Source organism: Apostichopus japonicus, chromosome 12, assembly GCF_037975245.1.
Source record: "Apostichopus japonicus isolate 1M-3 chromosome 12, ASM3797524v1, whole genome shotgun sequence".
In the NCBI taxonomy this organism is placed as follows: domain Eukaryota; kingdom Metazoa; phylum Echinodermata; class Holothuroidea; order Aspidochirotida; family Stichopodidae; genus Apostichopus; species Apostichopus japonicus.
Window position 1 is genome coordinate 1115066 of NC_092572.1, and position 23332 is coordinate 1138397.

The 23332-nt window shown below is 35.6% G+C and overlaps 2 protein-coding genes across 6 annotated transcripts; both read right to left on the reverse strand.

The window, feature by feature from the left end:
• Nucleotides 1–4269: 4269 nt before the first annotated feature.
• Nucleotides 4270–10812, reverse strand: LOC139977660 (uncharacterized). Of its 5 annotated transcripts, none has more exons than XM_071987139.1 (7): nt 10693–10812; nt 8754–8838; nt 7999–8307; nt 7524–7832; nt 6957–7136; nt 6464–6576; nt 4270–6044 (listed from the first exon to the last, which is right to left on the reverse strand). In XM_071987139.1, exons 1-6 carry the CDS (start codon nt 10795–10797, stop codon nt 6464–6466), a joined length of 1101 nt encoding a protein of 366 aa, XP_071843240.1. In that variant the 5' UTR covers nt 10798–10812; the 3' UTR covers nt 4270–6044. The 5 variants fall into 5 exon arrangements, with proteins under 5 accessions (XP_071843240.1, XP_071843239.1, XP_071843238.1 ...); XM_071987138.1 differs by having other exon boundaries at nt 4270–4985; nt 6464–6588; XM_071987137.1 differs by having other exon boundaries at nt 4270–6046; nt 6464–6588.
• Nucleotides 10813–13234: 2422 nt separating this feature from the next.
• Nucleotides 13235–22511, reverse strand: LOC139977656 (uncharacterized). The gene is made up of 9 exons (XM_071987133.1): nt 22393–22511; nt 20966–21037; nt 20216–20527; nt 19474–19806; nt 17920–18063; nt 16204–17294; nt 14640–14803; nt 13820–13887; nt 13235–13543 (listed from the first exon to the last, which is right to left on the reverse strand). The coding sequence occupies exons 2-9, from the start codon at nt 21006–21008 to the stop codon at nt 13449–13451; spliced, it is 2250 nt and encodes a 749-aa protein (XP_071843234.1). The 5' UTR covers nt 21009–21037; nt 22393–22511; the 3' UTR covers nt 13235–13448.
• Between the last annotated feature and the right edge of the window lie 821 nt (nt 22512–23332).

Consider the following 23332-nt stretch of genomic DNA (forward strand, 5'->3'; position numbering starts at 1 on the left):
ATATTGCAGAATTTAATATGCCAGCTAAAGCGTGTCATGTTCTGCAATTTTTAGTTAAAAATGTAAAGATGTGATATGTTCATAAGTAGTTGTGCCTCGGATTGCATGCAGCCCTAGTTATATTTAATAGTGTGACAATGTGAATAATATCCCAAACTTTCTATTTGCTCAAAAAAACAAAATGAAATGGAAACAAGCAATTATTGTAATACAAATATTTGAATACAACCAAGCCAACCAATAAGGGGTAAATTAGTATTCATTAAATATTAATATGATTTCTACATAATGATTTTCAGTACACACTGTGTTAATTGTTGCTTCGGGAATCGTATTACTTAATATAACTTTACGATTGCTAAAAAAATAAAACAAACGAAACTGGTTGCGCATAATGCTAAAGGCAGTATAAGTCTACAGAAATATTAAAAACTGCAATAATTGTTAGATGAATACTTTTATACAGAATCTGCAAAGTTGTATTTGCCTTTATGTGGCTTCTTTTTTACTATATTATTTTGGTTTTAGCGTAATAATCAACATCGCCAGGATTTTCTTTTTAAAGGCAGTGAAGCTTATTCAAGTTCAAACGGGTTTCTTAAGTGGTTCTTTCATTTCTTTTGTGACGTATGAACGATTACTATTCAATATGTATCTTGCATGTATTGAACACCTAGCAAATGAAATGACACGAATGGTAAATTTGGTTTAACTTTAGATTCCGATTCCTATGCAAATGCATAGTAAGATATACAATTACAATGTAGGCCGTAATTAAACCTCTGCGATCGTATCTGTTGAATCGTTTGGCGTTCCATATACTATGCCTACGTGCACGAATCAATCGTCCTGAAATGAAAGTGAAACAAACACCTTGCCACCGTATCAAAGTTCAAGCGTTTAATTGTTTCATGCATTGTGTACGATTTACAAAAGGTTGCAGCTGAATATACATACAAACAGACGTTGTGAAAAATAACTGACGGGTTATAATTCAATAGTCTGAGTGATAACTCTTCATGCTGAGATGCTATATTAAAACGTACTTTGCACTTGGTAAGGGCATGCAAATAAATATCATAGATGCAGACTGTGGGCTTTAGGTAGCATACGTCCATTAAAAGCTCCATTGACTTACACACTAGTAATGTGGTCTCTAGGTCTAGCTAGAAGTTTCCACTAGCTAAACGCTACCCATCACCGGATAGCCAGTGGCATAGCGACGGGAGGGGGGCTTGTCGCTCCCCAGTCGCCCTTTCACTGGGACTTTGAGTGTCGAAAACAAAAATACATGTGCGAAAAATATATTATTAGTCTTAATGGGCTCAAATCTCCATGATGGCCACTCATGAACGACCTTTCGACCGCGGACCGGCAGTAGGCTAAAGTTGCTGAAAAACCTGACGTGACAGAGCGCATAGGCCGAGAAGACATCTATAGTAGTCGCACTGTACTGAAAATGCATGTTAACGACCGACCAATTATATAATTCCTGCTCTAATAATTAAATACAGGCGCGTAGCCAAGGGGGGGGGGGGGCGAAGGGGCAGACCGACCCCCTTTGAGCATATTTGTTTGTACGTTTTTATGATCGCTAGTAATTTCAAAATAGAAAATGCTAGGATACAACTTGCAAGGCCTGGGAAGTGCCATTTCCAGCGATCTGGGACGCATTTTTGGCCAAAATTTTCTTGTACGCTTCGCGCAAACTCATGGTGGCGCTACGCTTAGATAGTTTTGAATGCCGAATCTACGGCTCTGATATTTTGATTACAGGCTCGCCCCTCCCTTGGCAAATTCTTCGTTACGCGCCCGAATAAATGCTAATACAAACAGCCAATCAAGATCATGTAACCAGTGCACATTAACTGATCAAACAAGCTAGTGAGCTATACTATACCCTAATAGAAAGGTGGTTTCCTGGTGCTGGAATGCCAAAGAAGATGTTAAAAGGTTAAAAAATGCTGACATCATACAGCTTTCTATCATCATTGCTGGCGTCATTTCCTCGATACTCTGTTACATTTTCAATCGGGTTTTCACTTTTTGGACGCACCCTGATGCTCTTCAAACCGCTAAAAAACAAAATTTTGAAGAAAGGAGACAATACTATAGCTGAGAACTACCGGCCAATAAGTCTATCACCCTAATAATATTTCAGACGCAATATTTGATGTCAGTTTGACATAGTTTGGTCATTTCAGTATGTTACTGGCCTGAAAGCCCAGTCAATCTTGTCTTATTTTCCACGCGCAATTTGCAGATTTGTCGAAAAATGTCAATGCCGGTGTCAAACTCACAAAAGATATGTCATGACATTTCAAAGAAACTTACCAGACTGTTTTTTTCTATTTCATTGAACTATTTGAGGACCATATCAAGACATAGGATCTCAAAATAAAGGATGTTGAGAAAACTTACAAGGCCTGGCAAGTGTCATTTCCAACAATTTAGGAGGCCTTTTTAGCTAAAAATTTCTGGTACGTTGCGCGCCAACACATTGTGGCGCTCCGCGTAGATAGTAACAAGACGCCCTCCCAGGAAATGGTCAAGCCCCCCCCCGCCAGCCACCCCAATGCAAAAACCTGGCTACGCCACTGTGGATAGATGACAAGTTGGCCTTTCATGGCATCATCAATTTTTCGTACCATGTCCGCGCAGATTTTTGGGCTATCCAGAGCCTGAAGTTTTCGCCACTTGCAAACAAACCTCTTCAATCAGTAGTAAACAATGTTCGTACGCTGCCCCTGGGAGGCCTAAAGAGGTCTAAACTTGCCTCAATTGACCTAATGTTTTACCACATGTACTTCCATTCATATTCTTCAACATGCAAGCCACAAGAAAACTAGGTCATGATTGATAACAGGTCAAAAAATATGTTCTCCTGCTGCTTTCTGACACTTTTTATGAAGTAGAATAATCAAAATAAAATAAAACTGTTAGCAAACTGCTTATCCACTAGAGAGCCTGTGTAATAGAATGTGTAAAAGTTGGCCTGACGTTTCGATCCTAACAGGATCTTCTTCAGAGGCTAAATGACAAGTTACAGTAACAGAGGGGAAAAAAAAACACGCACAGAATACAGACAGGTTAATGAGCATGGTGAACACAATGAGATGGATGAAAGGGGATTATAAGTAGAAAGCAACAGGAGAAGAGGAGAGGAAGGAGATAAACTGTGGAGGGACAAAGAGAGGATTAAAGGCACAGGGTAAGGAATAAACTGGAGAGGGACAAAGACAGAAAGGTGTGAAGAAAAATGGAGGGGAAGAGAGCTGTGAGAAGAAGAGTGAAAGGGGTGGGGGAGGGAGAAAGGGGAGAAGGAGTAGGGAACAGAGGAAAGTTAGTCATGTCCTTCCTGAATGTTCAGCCCATGAGGTTGAATGGTACGAAGGCGTTGCATCCAGAGCCTCTCTCTGCTGATTCGTACTAGGTCAGGACGGCTACCTAAGGATTCAATCCCCTGTAGGGACATGTCGTTAATGGTATGGTTGGGAAGGTTAAAATGTTCTCCAACTGGGGTCTCAGTCTTCATGGTGTTGACTGTGGATCTGTGACCATAGAAGTAGAATAATCGGCAGAAGGATATAGACTCTCATAGGAGTATGCCTCCTTTATCAATACAGGCTTAGTGGGGTGAGGGGGGGGGGGGCGGCGTCGGTGCTTCAGAGCCAGCCTAAAACAAGTTTCGAGCCGATGTACATGTAAGCCGATTCGCACCTGATGCATAATAGATTATCTTAATAACAGCGTTTTGGCAATTTCAGAAGATTATAACGCATTTATTTTAATTCTAGGCCTCCTATTATTTATCATTTATGTTGATACAAACAAATAAACGAAAGAAAGTATAGCATCGTTTGGAATTTATATTTAATTGTAAACAACGATTATGTTTGGTTAATTACAATAAAATGTTAACAGAAGGCAAAGTAGCGATTGCTAATGCATTTCTCTAATTTAGTTCATGCACGGTAGGTAAACATTTTCAGGTTTTAGTCATATCAAATGACCGTAAGATCACTTATCTATTTGTTAAATGATGCGTGTAGTAGCCTATGGCTGCCTGATGACAATTTAAATTAGAATGTCACAGGAAAAGTAATGTGTGTTTTCTTCAAAAGTTTTCGCTTTCTTTTTAACATTGAGATGTTATTTTCAACAATTTCCAAAAAGTTTCAATTTGAAATATTTGCTATTTTACTTGGCAATCCCATCTTTCTAAGGCTTACTAGATAGAGAATCATTTAATCAAAGACAAACTTGTAACACCATTGACCGATCATACGATTCTTTTATTTTTGTGCACCCACCTCTCTTCTTTCTTTGCATCTGACTCTGAACATGTTTACATATTTCTAGGAAGATAGCTGAGGCCAAGACTACATGCACCTGCAACAAGGCCTTATTCTAAATAATGATATAAACATTCTGAAAAATGTATCACTGATCCAACATCTTTTCATACTTAAGAGCATCCTCTTGTTCGGTTCACAATTTGCATTTCTTAACGTGTACTGTACATTTTTGGAGCGTTATTTGGTGACCTACATGTTGAATATGCACATTGCTATTACATTTAAATGTTTAGATTGAAAATCTCCGCAGAATTGTGTTTTTAAGTATGTATCTTATGGAGTGTTGGCTCAGTGGTTAACGCCGGTGCCTCCCAATCATAGGGACCCCGGTTCGAGTCACTCCCAGATTAATGCATGTCGTCCAGTTACAGAGTTGTTGACAATTAAAAATTCATAATAATAGACGTTAAATATGAATCTAAGAGACTGACTTCGGTCAACTTGCGGCTTTGATCAGCCAATGAGGCTTCTTCGCGAGTTCCTGCTTGCAGGAGGGTCTAATATACATACATACATAAAATATATTCTAAGCAATTTTTGGCACTCTCTTGATCGCTTTCAACTTTTATTCCACCGTATGTACATTGTTCTGTATTTTCCTCCCGACCGTGCATGTAGCGCCAATAACTATAAATGGAAGAGAAAAATATCCCCAACATTACCATTTTGAAGATTTCCGACTGCAATTATTCATTTGTTTCGTACAGTAACTCTGCAAAATTTCGGAATCTGTTTAGCGTAACTGACGATAAACATAATGAATATCGCGGCATCAGAATAACAAATGATTGAGGCAAATTGATGTTAATGGAACTAGGAACAATATTAGAAAAAAAAGCCCCCTGTTTTGTAAGCCACTGCTGTTTTATTGAAGAACAAGTAGTTTGTACAGTTGCGCAAGATATTTGTGGCATATGCAGAATAACCATTTGATAAGTATCGTAGGATAATAGATTTAATTAATATGATGTAGAATTTTTTTTGGCAGGCTACCGGCTCTTTGAAAATCTTTGCTACACACATAATCAATGTCGTGTTAATGTAAACACCTTAGAATTTAGCATCATAGGACATTTTGATATTGTTGTTGCAGGCAATGAGTCCCTTGCAGCATGTGGAGATGGGCTTGTTGCGAGTAGAGAACATCGAAAAATAGGATTTAAAAATAATAAAATTTAACCAGACATTTAGGCATCGTTGCAAAATGTTAGCTATGTCATATAAAGATTCTGAAATCAAATTGTGTATATATGGTACTTGTGGGTATAAAAATGAAAAATAATGAACGTAAACTTGTCGAAATTGTATCGACTATTACTACTGTCTGTAATCAATTATTTTTCAAAACTCTCAGGATATACGAGCGTAGTGTGATGTATCACTGATCCAAAGATGATGAACAATCTTATTCGCTGTGCTTCATCGTGCTGTGGCCGAGTGGATAAAGGCGGTGGCATTTAAAGCAATGAGGCTTAGCAATCGGCAATCTATTAGCCCTTGCGGGTTCCTCCCACATTTGTGGTCGCTTAAGCGTCTGAAAAATAACTGCTGATTATTATATATCGTCTGTTAATGTTTTATTACGGGCAGCTTTCCGTAATGCATTCAAAAAGTAATTATTCCTGCATTTGTTTATCTCTATCATCATTTTTTGTTTGTATCTACATGAGTCAATCCAGTCAAGATCTGTGAAGGAAGGAAACATATATTTAACGATGATTTCCACAAATGTTCACATGCTTATAGATTTGGAAAGAAAGAAACAAACCATACAATTGAAAGAAGCATATTTTTTTGAGCTATATTACATCTCGGTTTCTCGCGTCAAGTAAAATGTGCAGTTCTACGTCTAAATGCAAAAACAGTTTACCAGGAAGAAAATGTTTTAGTGTCGTAATAGATAAGAGAAATCGTTATTTCAAGTATAACCCAATTCATTTCACACAGTCAATTTGATATGAAACCAAGAATTAAAGGCAACGGTTTACAATACAAGTGATTAATGATAGGTTAAATTAAACACGAATCTCTGTGTATCCATAGAGCAACACGAGTTCATTGTAAAGATACATTAAAAATATACATATATATCCGTCTGTACTTACCTAATGAGGTTTTTCAGTTGATTCAGTCTTTTCCTTTGTTGGTGAGAACATACGCGAAACTACGTGCTCTAGCAATAAACTATCTTGCTCAGTTTCATTTTCTTTTTCATTTTCTTTTTCATTTTCTGCAAGGAATTCGTAAAAGGGTTCATTGTTACATAACAGTTTATTTAAGCATAATTACAACAAAATATCTTCTTTTGTTAGTTATAATAACCCTAACTATAACCCCAAATCTCGTTATACTTTTAAACTATCTAATAGAGAAACCTATCATAGAAATAACTCCAAACAATATCTCATAAAAACTTGCCATTATTGAAAACATGTGCGTTATTATGTTAGATGTATAGGAAGGACTTGGGTTCACTGTATCCCTTTACCTACTGATAAAAAAAAAATAGTAGTAGGGATAGTAAAGAGAAATGAACATTGAATAATACTAATGGAAATAATAATAACACATATTAAATAGAAGCCAAAGTAAACTTACCCTTCTGTTTGGAAGTATTTTCCTTCTTTTTCTTTTCTTTGGAACATCGACAGTAAATTAACGTGCCAAACGTAATAATAGAAAGTAATGCCATAGATACGATGATTAACCAACCAAGTACCGGAATACCAAAGAAGCGGACACGTAGAATGGTCTGGAAACGTGTGTCATCATCATGATCTGATTAGAATAGAATTCAAGATATTGAAGATATGCTAAGATATCAAAATGACCAAATGTTTTTAATATATCATTCTGTTTCATGTTATTCGTGTACGACCTTGAAACTAGAAATCAAAACTAATGTCACAACATACATATCTGTGCAGAATAACACTTACCCAACCTCCGTGTAGTTTATAGGTCTATTTATTCATTGTATTTTCTTCATAATACCGATACAGACACATGACAGTAGTACAGTTATTTGGAAATATTACAAGTAGTAATACGTAATATAATTTAGATTCTCCCTTATTATCTGATATTTTCTTTTAGATGTAAGTGTAAATAATAAAGGATTCAAATGATATTAATTAGTTATCCCTAAGAAGACAAATTTCTTACCTGTTACTTGAACTGCGATAACTTGCTTCCAGACTGTTTGATTCGACAATATAACAACAAAAATGTAAGTTCCTCCATGTTCCCTTTGTGCATTGCTAATTGTCATCTCGCCACCAGAGGTAATATCATAATGTCCATCGGTATAATTGGTACCACCCTTCACACCGTGCTCCAAACTCAGTATAGGTTTAGTCTCTGTAGAACCCAGGTACCAGTAAAACTTTTTAATATCACCATCAACTGTACAATGTATTGTTTTATTTCCTGTTATCTGGATTTCATGCTCTAATGGGCACATGCTGTAAAAACCTGCATTAAAATGAAATGGTTTTGCATTAATATTATTTCAAATTCTCACTAACTATCTGAGTCTTTTTGAAAGAAATATAAATATAAACTGATTCAATTGTAAGTTAATCGTGTATATATATATATATATATATACACACACACAATGAAAAACGAAAATTCTTACCTGTAACTTCAACTGAAATAACTTGCTTCCAGACTGTTTGATTCGACCAAATTACAACAAAAATGTAAGTTCCTCCATGTTCCTTTTGTGCATTGGTTATTGTCAATTCACCATCAGAGGTAATATCGTAATGTCCATCGGTATAATTGGTACCACCCTTCACACCGTGCTCCAAACTAAGTATGGGTTTAGTATCTGTGGAACCTATGTACCAGTAATACTTCTGAATATCACCATCAACTGTACAATGTATTGTCTTGTTTCCAGTTAGGAAGGTTTTCTGCTGCAAAGGACATTCTCTGTAGTTACCTGTAGTTAACCGAAACAGTACATTCAGTTAAAATTCAATCCAGAAAAGATCAATTGATCTTGTTAAACTGAGCGTGTAATACGTATGCAGTTACAAGATAAAGTTTCATGACAGAAATAACATTGAAATAACACTCAATACATCCGGTCAGATTCTTCCAATGTGTTTTCGTCATAATAGTAAATACCGTATGTATGTTTTCAGTTCATCTGTCATTGCTAATTGAGTAATAACATCGAAATAGCAACACTCCATTTAACTTATCAATGTGATGTTTGCATCTATAAATTAATATAATTGATTTAAGGCACTGAATAATTCATTAACCTGTACAGAGTCTACAGCATAACATCACCGAAATAACAACACTCCACTCAACTTATCAATGTTATGTTCGTAAATATAATTAATGTTATTGATTTCAGACACTGGATAATTAATTTACCTGTACAGAGACTACCGCATAGTAACACTGAAATTACAACACTCCAAATCAGTAACATTGTTGATTCAGCTGATTCGCTGTTGTCCTCGAATCAAGAACATGAAAGAGAAGAAATCATGTTAACGAATTAATTTAGGCAACGTCATAGGAAGCAAAGAAGACGAAATGTAACTTTAAAATTAATAAACACGGTACATAGACTAAGTGCTCTCATGCCATTTTTTTCCAATTATTTCTGTGTCATGGTAATATATTTGTGTAATAAAACATATAACGTGTATATGTCGATGTTGGTGTTGATGTTACACAGTTCTTACGAGACAACACCGATCACGAACAGCTCGACCAACCATGCCTACATTTCGATTGCAGCGAAGACCCATCGAATGTCATACAACTGACCCCATCAAGAATTGGCCGGCTGATCAGCGCACGCTCGACCAAACTTACCTGCAATTCGATTGTTGAGGAGACCAATGGACTTACATGCAACTGACCCCATCACGAGTTGATCGGCTGATCAGCGTACAATTATTATTTCATGAAATTATGACCCCATTATTGCTTCATAATACCACCTATAAAATGCACACATGCCACTAATGAATCCCACACTGAACGAAACAGCGTTTGGTCCTTAGGATTCGACTTCAGTCCCCACGAAGGCTGCATATCTGGTCAACGTTTATCCTTCCCTTCATTCAACCTCTCACATTTCACCCATGACCTTTCATTCTCTCCCAGAAAATATTTGTAAAGTTATTGGTCGAGTGATCAGGGAGAATTTACATACAAAAATGGTAACAATTCAACATTCTCCGTTATCATGGTTACCACACACATTTGTACGGTACTGGACAAAATCACACTTTGCTTCTTGTGGACACTAAGCTTTGATATCATACTAAGCTGCAAAGAACAACCGGCTATACAACATAATCATCCCTAAAGGATGGGATGAAAAATCTCCGTTCGAGAGACATTTAGGATTTTGATAGCTCTCTCTATATTCAATCTTTGTGAGTACCAAAGGTACATTAGAATACTTGTTAATGTCATGTGAGATTACATCCACTTCAAAATGGTGACATAACAATAGCCAGAAGTATGATTGACAGAACCAAATTTGTCATTAAGTATGCACCAGAAAATGTTTCATCAGTATAGATTCATACAATAACTATAAATAAAGTCAAGGGTCGTCCCGTATTCGAGTATAAATCTGTCTTATCTGTCTATTGTCCAATTTATCTTCGACAAGTCGATATGTGATTCATCAAAATAACCAACCACTCTTCTATTTTAGGGAGCCTTCTTTTAATCCCCACAAAACTATAGTAACTTTAAAATACATTTACCCAATCAATCAACTCCTGTGTTATTGGACCAAAACTGAAAGGACCAAATGTATGTGTCTCGTCCTTTGATACTTTGTTCGCTATATAACTCGTACATGCTAGACCCTTAACAATCACAACAGCTTCACGCAATAACAGATTGATGACAATACAATATAAAATACATACAATGACGTACTATATCTACATAAGCCTATGCTATATACAAACCTATGCATTGTTTCCAATATCAACACAAGTGGTATGTGATCCAGGTTCTAGCACTGCAAATAGTACTATAAAAAGTGTTTCAATCAGTCATTAACCAAGCAGACTTATTCTTCAATCTCTTTCAACCCCCAAGCAGGTTTCTCAAAGACTACTGAATACAACATACTGTTTGACAGTTGTTTTAATATGAATAAGAATAAGAGTATAGCTTTAAGGGAATCACAATGATGATTACTGGTTCTTCCACGTAACTACTTTATCTCTTAGGCTTCTAGTGCCTTAATATCATAAATTCCATTTCGGTAAACAGCCTGTGAGCTTATTATTTCAAATAAACTAATCATATTTAATAATTACATAGTATTACTTACCGAGAGTGTCCTGTTATATCTGCTACGTTGGAGATATATTTCAATATAGTTGAAGAATGATAATTCATGGACTTTGGACTTTGGACTATATTGTATACTTATCATACACGCATTAAGGACACAGAAACAATGCGAACTAAGTTTACCCTCTGATCTAAGGTATAGCTGTATCATACCCGGTTAAACTATGCAACGTCAGGAAACTATAATACGTGTTATGTAACCCATATAATGTTTACATATATTTTCAGTGTATTGTCCACCCATGAGACTGAAATAACGAACAACCTTAAGTATCCAAAGTTAAATTCGTGTATACCTAGTTGACGTTCATCTATAAATATGAGATTGTCTGACAGTCAGCTAAATTTAGTTTATGTTCATGCGAACATTAATTAATTTATGTACCAGTCCTCGTCATCAAAAAGCGAAGGAGAGTAATAAGGAGCCCTTGACTTTTAATAAGTAAATGGAACTAGTAACATGTAGGAATGACCGAAAAGAATACACAGGGACCATGGACAGCAAATATATGAGTTGTAGGTAATTGAAGGAGCCAATTTATTATTTATTAAGTGCGGGAGTAATTGAACCTAATCAGCTGTATTATTCCATAATGAACTTGGCTGTGCAGTGTCCATTTTCAAACGAGGAGTGAGGGAGAGTATAGTCAGTAGACTTGAAGCTCATTGTCATGACAACCCAGTTAGTCATAAAGGTGGGCAACAATGGAGACATGAAGTAGAAGCGAGAAATGTTATAACTGTGGGGAGATCAAGCTTGTGCAGAAAACCTATAAAACAAAACTTTCCATCAATAAATAGGAATAATGAGGTAAAGTAAGCTTTGTCATTGAATTCGAAAGTCGCAAGGAATGAACTGTTAAGCACACAGTTGAGAAAATGAAGGGGAAATGTTTGGGGCAAATCATTTATTAACAAAGGAAGAATTATATTGGAATTCTGTACAAATCCAATGCCTGTTGAAATTGGCATTTATAGAATTTGTTTACATTCAAACTGAAAATACAACACTGTCAGCTGAATTGTGGGGTGATGTGTCGTTGCCGTAGTTCACTTGACTATGCTATAATCATCCCCAAATTCATCACGGGAAATAGTTCGAAAGCGCCATCGCGATAATTAACCATAACGGAGGCAACGTCAATACAATTTTAGGTGCTTGGGTTTATCGAGAGCTCTTCTGAATATCCCAATGTATATAAACGATAACAAAAATCATGAACAAGGACTCTTCTGCATAGACTCTAGAATTCAAGCAACTTTTGATTTAAAAACCATAAAACATCATGCAGGTTACATACGATTCTTCTTATCATAATAATTAAATTAAACTGACTATCATCGGATATGGTACTAAGCAAACAGTTTGGCAAACAATATACGTTTAAAAGCTAGGAGCTCCTTTTTAATGAAATAAATATATGGCAGTGCAGTTCAGTTCTGTGATGTCAAAAGTTAGATGGAAACTCTGGCAATCTGTCAATGGTGAGAATATTATTGATACACAATATGTACTCAAGGTAACAAGGAAGTAAAAATATTGACATGATATACCTCGTTATCTTCCAAAATGACTAACGTGAAAAGTGAATGACATGCTTTAGTGGCATGTGGCTTACAGAACCTTCTTTAAGTGTGCGTTGTCCGAACAAAATCAAAACCTAAGTAGCATTCAAATGTGCATACCTAGGGGAGGGGTGTGAGAAGATAGTTAATCAAAAGTATACTTTGTTGAAACAATGGCCGCTTCTCAACTTCACAGATAAAGAGTTCTAAGTTATAACTTAATAGGGTTGGTAAGTAGTTTATGTACTTGCATAGCACGACCAAACTAAGATTCACAAAATATTTGACTATAAACAATATAATTTTAAAATTGAAGTGTAATAACAAATAATTAAACTTGAAAAAAAAAGAAAAACGAAAATGTAAACCTATATTCAATTTCCTACGGTCCAACACACTTCATACAGACTCACTGGCGGTGGCATTATGCACACAACTTATCTTATATAAACATATCATTTAATATAAATATATATATATACATACATATATTTGTTAATATAAATATATATATATAAATATGTAAATATATATAGATAGATATATATGGATGGGTGTGTGTATATATGTACATATATACAACATGGCAGTTACATTATTTGTGGTAACATTATATTTAATGAATTATTTTCACAAAATTATCCCATCTATTCCGTAAGGTTACCTATGGCAATTTCCTAACATATAGTAAAGCAAGGGACTACATGCCCAACATATGATATGACATTTGCTCCACATTTCCCATGTACACTGTTTCGATGCTAATTTTCAACCTTATCGATTTAAATAAATTATGTACGTTGGTAAAATTATCGGCAGCACATTCTCACAAATATAGAAAAAATGGATTCAAAACATGGTTTTAGTTCTTGAAATTATGTTACATTAAATTGTAGCACAGCGGAACCTTGTGTTAACTTCACTTAAGATGCTTAAATTGTTATTTGGTCAAGGATTTATTCAAATTTTATCTATTCAAGGATTGTGGTACATATACTTCCAGGTATACAACAGGTCATTGTCATTGTTTTTCAAATGTGTCAATGTTTGATATTGGAGCTGAATTCTGGTATTATTTTACTCCGTTCTCATTTCACTTTGTTCTTGTGTCATGTATCTTAGAAATATCAGTCTGCCTGCCGCTCTTCTTCATATTTTCTTATGTTTTTAGTTCTGTACTTCACTGTGAGCTGTTATAATTTCCTTCCACTCTCCATCTTTGCACAATCTTTCGAAAGTAATGCCTCCATTAGTACGTAACACTGCCAAATGAAATAAACATAAATCATAAGAATTTCACATTCCAATTCATTATTACGGTACTTGTTTTGCCAAGATGCAATCATGATTCTACTTGTAATAACTATTTTAAACTGATCAAATTATTTCAGGATAAATACTCAGTTAAATCACTCTTTCATTAATACTTTCATCAGAACGTGGTCTCCTTTTTGGACTATTTTATATATCTGTTGATTTTTTTGCATCCACGAGCATGCTTTTCGTTAGATGTATAAAATGTCTACCTTCGATCTTACCTTCTAAATTACCGATATTCTGTAGTTCGCCTTCAGAAAGTCTTTCTGGGACTTTGCTGTCATGAAATCTTGTAAAAGAACACAAATGATAGGTAAAGAGTTTTATCATTTTATATGCTGGTCTCTTAAATTATAAGTCACATTAACAATGTCATAAACAAGTAAATGAGAAATATGTTGAAAACACACCATCCATCATTTTATGAATGAATACACATTTTGTATCCCATGGTAGCAGCTCACAACTAGCGGGTTCGGTGTTTAGACTTGACCAAGTGTTCACCTTGGCTGTGAAGCATAAGGTACAAGAATTACTTTAGTACTGTTTGCCTTATTTATTCAATATGCTCATTATAATCATCCTTAGCCCCTAGAAACATTATGTGTTTGAAAGCTTGTTGCTCTTTCACGTTGTTACATTTTGTCCTACTAACGGTCCTAAATAACGGTCAAATGTTTAACGTTTTAAATGTTAAATGACAGCCGACCATAGTTTCTAACGTCATAAATTATATTTTCTATCGTATTCTCTTAAAAAACTTTACATATGTAATTTAAGCTGTTAGTTATGCTTATTAATATTTAATAAATTCTAAGACAGACTATTACATCTATTCAGGTTAGCTTCTCAGTTGTGAAGCAATGAAAAAATTGTTAATGAGATTCATCAATTAAAGAATTCCACAAGAAAGGGCATCATCTTATGTCATTATTTTAGTTTATGATTGTAACAAAACTTCCAGATCTCCAAAAGATATTTACGCTGCACATCACTTTAGATATAGTATAGTGTGTAGAAAGCTTATAAAAATATACTCACTCTATAGTTTTCGTCTTTTGTGATACCGTTTTCATGACACATTTGAAATCATCTTTCTTTGCTAAATGAAACCCGTGGAAGACAAGCCGATCTAGTTTTTTTGGTAAATTACTCAATGTTACAATTGGGCAGCCTCCATGTATCTCCAAAGATTGAATCACGGTCTGTTGGCATAAAATGAAATTATAAGCATAAATATCATAAACTGTATTTCTGCCGGTTGAGTTGAGGTTAAAGTGCATCGAGGCACAAGAGTTGAATGCTATACCGATGTAAACTCAACGACATATCTGACGATGCAGGGAGGCTCGGTTTGTACTAAGTTCGGAAAAGGATACTGTTTCCTTGAGATTTTAATGATTTAAGTTCTACAATAAATCATGGAAAAGGTATACTAAAAAAGGATGTGCCTAAAAATGTCTACATTTGGAGCTGATCTACGAAAACTGAGACCATTGGACAATGAATACAGTAAACTTAAGACAGGTGTATGGGAACTAGTAAGAAACTAAAACGAGAGAAATGCTCAGTCTGACTTTGGATGTTGAGACCATGATGTTGAATGGAGTGCACACGATGCATCCACAGTCGTTCCCTGATGAGACCAACTCCACTGGAACATTTACCCAAAGTTCTGATGCCTTGCAGAATCGTATGTTGACTGTGGATATGTTACCATTGAAACTTTCCTTGGGAGTAGTCTATGGTTCACCCATGTGTATACTGAATATTACATACTCTGTATAGAATAAGGTAAATGCAATCAGATATGGTGCGATTAATGTTACCCTTTGTTGTGTGTGTGTGCTGGGTGGTGGTTGGTGGGACTAGTGAAAGAAAATGATTCCAAGGTTGCGAACTTGAGTACTATGTAACTGGAAGAAAGAGTCAATTGGGAAGTACCATGCTGAAGATAAGTGCAAATAGAATTTAGGCACGGCAGCTTGAACCATCATATCGTCCCGGTTAAGGGGCGTCTATGAGTAATGACTTCACTCTCAGAAGAAAAAAATCTTAGAAGATAATATGCGGTGTGTTGATATTATTGTCAGTTTTGTAAGTTACCTCTTCAAGAGAGGGGAAGCTTTTTGAAAGACTTGGTGAAGTCTTCTAGCGTTGTGTCCCCTGGTGATTATATTGAGAGCAAATTTTGCGAAAGCGAAAAACATGGTTTATGTTAATTTGTGATATGCGGACAGATATACGGACAGAGTGTTTTTTATCATACTATCCACACAATTCGATTGTTTGATCAAAAGTACGAGAAACAGAACTCAGTATGTTTATTATTTTCTAATGTTGATAATATAGGCTTTATGTATGCAAATTGAAGCAAGTGTGCACATTTAAGAAACTCAATGTTAACATGCGAATCAATAGTCCTAATCGAATGATTAAAAACAATAACAATGTTATGCTTTGGTTACAGTTGAACAAAAATAATTTGTGCCTTTGACTGCAAATGTGATAGATAAACTGCTTAATTCAGGATACATAATTTGCTAATGTAAGTATAATCAACATCTTCCAGTACAGAATTTCTGCACACTGGCAAATTCCTTGCCTCTGTCTCTCCACAACTCTTCAACAGGTGTTGAATTGCTTCTTGGTAGTATTCATCTGTGATATGCTTGAATATTAGCTCCTTCAGTTGCAACATTTTAACATATTTCTGGTATTCCTCTTCATCATTTGTTCCTACTTCAAACAAACACGCTAGTAGATCCCAGTTACCAGATTCCAAAAGATTCTTGGTGGTATCATGTTTTTCTTGAAAGAACCCGAACAAATTTTCTTCTTCTTTTGAATTTCCTTCATTGTTCGTATTTAAGTGCATTGAGGCAAACAAACAGGCAATTAATGGCGATCTATTGATATAATCATTGCTATGGGAAATCTTGCCCATGTGGGTTTGCCAAGCATCTGAAATGTGTGCAATAAAAGTAGTATTCAAAGGGGTTTCCTCGGGATCATGCTTTAAAGCTCCGCTTTCCTTTTTTCTTCTTCCTAAAAGTGTACCACTTTCCTTCTCTATCGCATCTATTTCACTTTCTTTTTGTTGCCAAAGCTTTTTAAAGAACACATTCCTTTGTGTCTCGGTAAACCCTCTTACATTTACTGTTGTATATGGTTCTTGCATACGTTTTACATCATTTTCACGGTTACGCGAGGTAACCCAAAGTTTCATCTTGCTAAATTTACCGATATCACCCATCAACAGCTGCTCTACAGTCAGTTTGTTCTCATTTGCAGTATTCGATGCAGTATTACGAAGCCTTGACCAATTACTAACTCCATCTAACATCACGATACTCTCTTCATTTTCTAAGTTATCAAGTTTACTTTGCTCTTCTTCGGTAGCTATTTCGCGTCTCAACAATTCCATGTGCTCCTCCAATATACAAGAACCTCTGGGAACATTGTCAAGTTTAATATAGATCAAAATAACATCTTTCAGAATTTCTCCATTCTTCCACTTTCTTGATATATCTCGAAATAAATGTGATTTGCCAATACCAGGCTCGCCGACAAATAATACTCGGTTACCCCGCTCGCCCTCGGATAATGCCTTAAGCAGGTCATCGGTATTAGTCACATGAGTTTCATCCGAGTTTGCGCTCGTTATGACGTACTGGTTGTCTCCACAACATTCATCTGTAAAGGGAATTAGATTCTGCCTTATTTCTCCGAATAACGTACCTTACACACCGGAATATCAGTAATTCATTATATTGCAATTATCAATGTCAAACAATACATTTGTACTAAAAAATACTTGTCTTCCAAGAAGTCAAAAAGTCTGATCACCCTTTCTCTACCAGAGGTGACCGTTAAGTCAGTTCATACAATCAGTTGCACAAATAGGATCGTTTACCTTAGGCGCTATATTTAATCATGCCTATCGTCAGTGTACAATACCTATAACAACCAGAGGAAGTAGGAATATAAAGCCTTTTATTGTAGTAATCCTCAGGTTATTTATTTGCTCACAGAAACACAAAATATTGATCTTGATAATAGCTTGTTCTACTGGCAAAAAACAATTATAAACCAATTAAATCAGGCGCGGAACGTATGTTGATTAAGAATCCATTGACTAATACGTGGCAATAGGCGGGATTTAATACACTATTTCAAGAATCAAAGTACGAAAAAATGGAAAATGTCAATTATCAATGATACATAGCACTTGCAAAGTTTACAACAGAAATGCAACGATTTTATCAAACTGGAAACTACTAAATTAAACTTAGTATGAATATGAGTTCCGAAACATTACCTTGCCATTCACGGTGCCGCCTTTTTAGTTCGTAACAAGATACAGCTAAACCAAGAATTAGTATCCCCGAGGCTGTTAAAACACATATTAATAGTACTTTTGTTGAAGAGCCCGTCTGCTCTAAATTGTCTTCATTGCAATTTCCTGATAACAAATATATAAAAAAAAAATAATGTTAGCCTCCTTTGTTTGTAGCGATTTTGACAACGGCTTAATAATCGAAGGAAAACGTCTGATTTAAAAATGGTATCATTGTCTGGGTGATTGTATTTCTTGTTCCGACTTCGTTTCATCAGTTCAGGATGAATACCTATTTATACCGTATTTGTGAGCCAAATGGCAAAGCGTTACATTGTCCAATTCCCAGGGGCGACGAAACCTTGTGAAATTGGAATAGAGGGGCCCACGTTATATATGCCACTGTTTGTTAATAAATAGTTTCCATGTACCATTTTCGAAAGAACATTGTGTGTTTGTTATTCAAATATGTTTTATTTTCAACAAAATGTCCTTAAAAAAATGGAAATTTAAGGGCAAGAAGTTAATAAAACGTGCCTTCTTATTAAATGGGTAGGAGATTCATTTTGTTAAAAAGCTTTGATATAACTTTGTTGTCACCGGCTGTCTTTATTTCGCAATATGGTGCGCCGGTGCCAATCGGCGTTCCCTTCCAGATTGTACCGGATTCCGAAGCCTATGTCGATACCGTTGTATGTGAGTAAGCCAAACCAACATATTTAATGCCGTACTGTGTGTACTAGTTTAGTTCAAGTTAGTATAACCACACATTGTCACTCAATACTTAAAACTGGATGATTTGTACACATTTATAAAGTTTTTTCTTTCGAAAGAAATAAAAGCTAATATTTACATGTTGAACCATGAGACAAATAAAAAAGGTTGCAACAGTAACTTCCAGCCGCTCTTGATTTTAATCTAGGCGGAAACATTAAGAACCTTAATCCAATTAATATCAAAATTTATTTAAGTTGGTTTATGTCACTGATTTGACCGTAGTACTAACCACTGTGTAGGTAATTGTTATTGTTGACTGCTTGATGTATAGTTAGAAATCCCCATAAAGTACTGTAACCAGTGGTTACTACTCGTTATTTTCGACCAACAGTTGTGATCTAATAGCCAGATGTATTTTTGGCATTATTTATCTCTAACGAGGAACTATGAATGATATCTCTAAAAGGTGCCGGTATGTGGTCATGTTTAGTAAGTTTGTCTAAACAGAACTATGTCTGGGAGAATGATGTTTTGGATAGGCCTACTTGTTAAGTGAATTAACGCAAGGCCATTTCTTCACATTCTAAAAGGAAACTCGTCTATTTGTAAAATGAACATTATATACTAAAATCTCAATGGCCTTTAATATGCAACATTTGTACAATCAGAACCTCAAACGGTGCATCATCTTACTTTGTGATTTGTCAGTAACCAAATTTCACGTGTCATTAATTCTGTAATGAGTAGGTCTACATTAAAAAGAGCACGACATATGTATTATTCGAAAGACTAGCGATGCTCCTTTTGAAGAAAACCTACCTGACCGTATTTGAACTGTCTGATTTCCTATTGTAAAGATCTCTTCATTGTGATGGACGGAGCAGTAAAATATAGCATCCTCCGTACATGCTAGTGCGAAAAGAATAGTAGTAGAAATTTCCCAGGTATCCGATGTATGAGTCTTGGTCGCTGATGATGCCGTCTCGGTGTATGTAACGTTATCTCCTTTGACACTCCAATACAAAGTAACATTTGGACGAACCTGTTCTATGTAACAGGTTAAACTGGTAGGATCATTGGATTTAACGTTAATGATGCATTCCTCGCAGTTTCGGCAAGACTGAACAAGAGGACACGGAGGTTTCGGGGTAACTTCGAAAGAATAAGAAACTTATGAAGGTGGATTTATATTGGTAATACAATTGTTTAATTTTTATTAATCAGCTATAAATCAGGTGTTTGGTTATAGTGCACTAAACGTGCATTCATATCTTCTCATCTTCGTCTAAATTTCTAAAACCAAATGTATGTTAAATAGGGAACGGCATGTTGTACTTTTAAGCAGATATCACATAAGCACCGACATATGTTGTTCAAAGGTATATTATGTGCCTAAGTGTGGCATATACTTAAAAAAACAAAAAACACGGGGCTCCATGAGCTTCTTAGGCCGGTCCTACTGATATAAATATGTAATAACCTGAACAACGCTTAATCAATGCAACACACAATGATATTAAAACAAACAGCGAACATCCCATGCCGATGGTTAAATTCTCACCTGATATCACAACTGAAATAGACCGTGACCATACTGTACCATTTTCAAAGAATACAGCAAATGTGTATGTGGCCTCGTGTTCCAACATAGCATTGATAATTTTCATGTTACCATCAGAGGTGATGTCATAATGGTCATCATCATACTTTTCTCCACCCTTTTCACCATTCTCTAATCTGAGGATTGGTTGAGTGCGTGAAATTGAGCCCTTGTACCAGTAGTATCCTTGGATGTCACCATCAACCATGCAGTGTATGGCTTTGGTCTCCATTCTCTCGACGCTTTGATTCAAAGGACATATTTGGCAATAGCCTTTGGGAAATGAAACGTGGAATGGTTTTTTCAATGTAATTTCAGCAACGGAAAAATAAAATGATTTTTTTTTTTAGTTTAATGTAGGCACTAAGCTGTATTCGTCTTGTTTAACAACCAAATTGTCATGTCTACGTCAAATTGTAATGGGTATATGATGGGTATTCGTTCTATTCAAACTAACTACGGTGGGTTTACAGTCACGTGAGAAGTGCGAATAAACCTGCAATAGAGTTTCAATAAATATATTTTTAAATCGTTATTTTCTATGAAATAATACTACTTTATAATTACTTTATATTATCAGGTTGTCCCCGGCAAAGAAATTTATTCATATCTATTTAGCACCGAAATCTTAAGTTCAAAAACAGTCTTCTTAAAAGTGTTTTCTCTGGCATTTACTGCTTTTATTTGCCTATATGTTACGAAGTGAGTTACCTTGCGCCAGAAGGATGGATAGAAGGAATATTGAAGTACTCATAACGACAAAGATGAATTGACTCTTGTTGTCTGAAATAAAAACAGGAAAAATAAAAGACTGATCACAACATATGTCATAGAAGCAGTGGAAAGAGAGATAGAGTGGCGGTGCACATGATTTCAAAGAAGAAGGGATGGGGCTAGGGATTAAACGTTCCACTGACTGATTAAGGTGCGCTGCTGAACTTTTGTTGAAGGACCAGATGCGAATAATGAATCCTATAATATAGGGGGCTGCGCTTAGGCTATAGCCGGCGACATCTACCCCTTACCAATCTTCGACATCTTAATTGATTTTGTACTTTTAACACCAAAACACGCATTATAACTCATCCAGCTGTAATTAACAGCTCAACCGTAACTTGAGATATGACCCTTTCATTAGCAAGAAATGAGCAAAACAAGGTATGAATCATGTGAATCTGAACATGTTAAACATTTCTATATGCAAGATGTAAGTTGATGCTAGCGTTAATGATCTTATATAACCTATTGCTTTAAGGGTAGCACAGCTAACCTACGATGAAACTTATACTAGGAATACAAGCAAAAAGTCTAATGTAATTTAAATATGTGTTGCATAATACGGTAGTTCTGATTGGGCAAAAGTATGGGTAAACATTTATTGTTATTATATGAACAAAAATAGCAACGACAAAAGTTTTATAATAATTATTTCTTACATGTTCACGGCTAACACATACACTATGCATAATTGGGTATGCTAGTGTGTACTCAACATACGATTACACAGAACATGAGTAACATACCCGTTAGAACTCACAAAATTTTTAAGATAACAAATGGATCCCGTAACACCATTTCAGTAATGTTGATAACTATCACAACTTGGTAATATAATATATCGAAATGAGATCTTACGAACTCGAATTCACCCGATACACAAAGAGAACACAGTTACTACTGTAAATCTTAACGTAAAAACTGGATCGTGCTATAAATGAGGATTACAGTAAGAACTGAGGATACGTGTAATCCCAATTTGATTTGTTAGGATTACACATGTCCTCAGTTCTTACTGTTATCCTAATAGTACGTGCTACCAATAAATCAGATTTGTCAGAACAATCCAGCTTTTACTGTGGTACAAAAGTGTTAAGGTTTACAGTAGTCCCTGTAATCTCTTTGTGAATCGGCTGTCGAGTGACAGCCAACAACCTTACTAAACTGAAATAGTATCGATGACAAGACAGGTCAGTGGTTAAACAATATTATTGTACATATCACCGGAATTAACAAATTATCCAAGACTGTTAATTAATGACAATCATGTAACACATACTACCAACATAATAATAAGTCGAGTCATTGAGATGCAAATTTCGACGGTTTCAGAATCAAATACAATATTTAATATGACTCACCCAGGATTTTGCTTTTGTTTATGCAACTGTGATGTTACCTGCACGGCTTGCAATACAATTTTGCACGGATGCTGCAATATGCTCATGGTCGTATGACTGTTATATGTGACTAATATAATCTTTTATCGCTTGTAGGCAATTGAACTTTGGAATGGCGGGTTGTACAATTAGCCTGTTGTTTGGTATACTTCGCACATCAATGCAGCACAGTCACAGTTATGTGTTCAATTTTATATAGGTAAACTTGTATATTGCATAATAGACTGCTGATATGATGAAAATTTGCTTCTCCTATGCTTCCTTTGTTTTTTTGGTCCATTTTAAATAGATAATCTCAACAACTAGCCATATAAATTGATCCAAAATTGTTTTGTGACAACTTCGGTAAAGGAACTTTGTCTTCGCAGACGATCCGAACGAAATATCAAAGGTCAGAGGTTCAACGGTCAGTTCAAGTGAAACGTTATATAGTGGTGCTGTGAATCCAAGGGAAGTATGGAATAGATTTGTATCACGTGTAATGAAAATTTCAAGTACTATATAAAACCATGTTGTTACCATTCTTAATCAGATATGCCTATATGCCGCGCGGGAATGTTCTCATCTCTAATATTATCATGGAGTTAAAATGATGATTTGCAGTCTATTTGAAGTGGCACATACAGAAGTACTGTAGTAGGCTTATATGTTGTTTTTCTTTCCAAACTATAAGCGTAGAAAGCTTCTCAAACACAGGGGTTGGTGTTGGGGGGGGGGGTACTTTCCTTGCCGCATCACACTCGAATAACGCCCACTTCACTTTCGACTAATTCTGATTTATGTACGCTTTACACCACATTGTGCTTTGTTTGCTTTAAGCCATTTCTAAAATACATGCATAACATATTAATGTTACATTAAAAACCTACAGACTTACCGTAGCATACTTCATAATAATTGA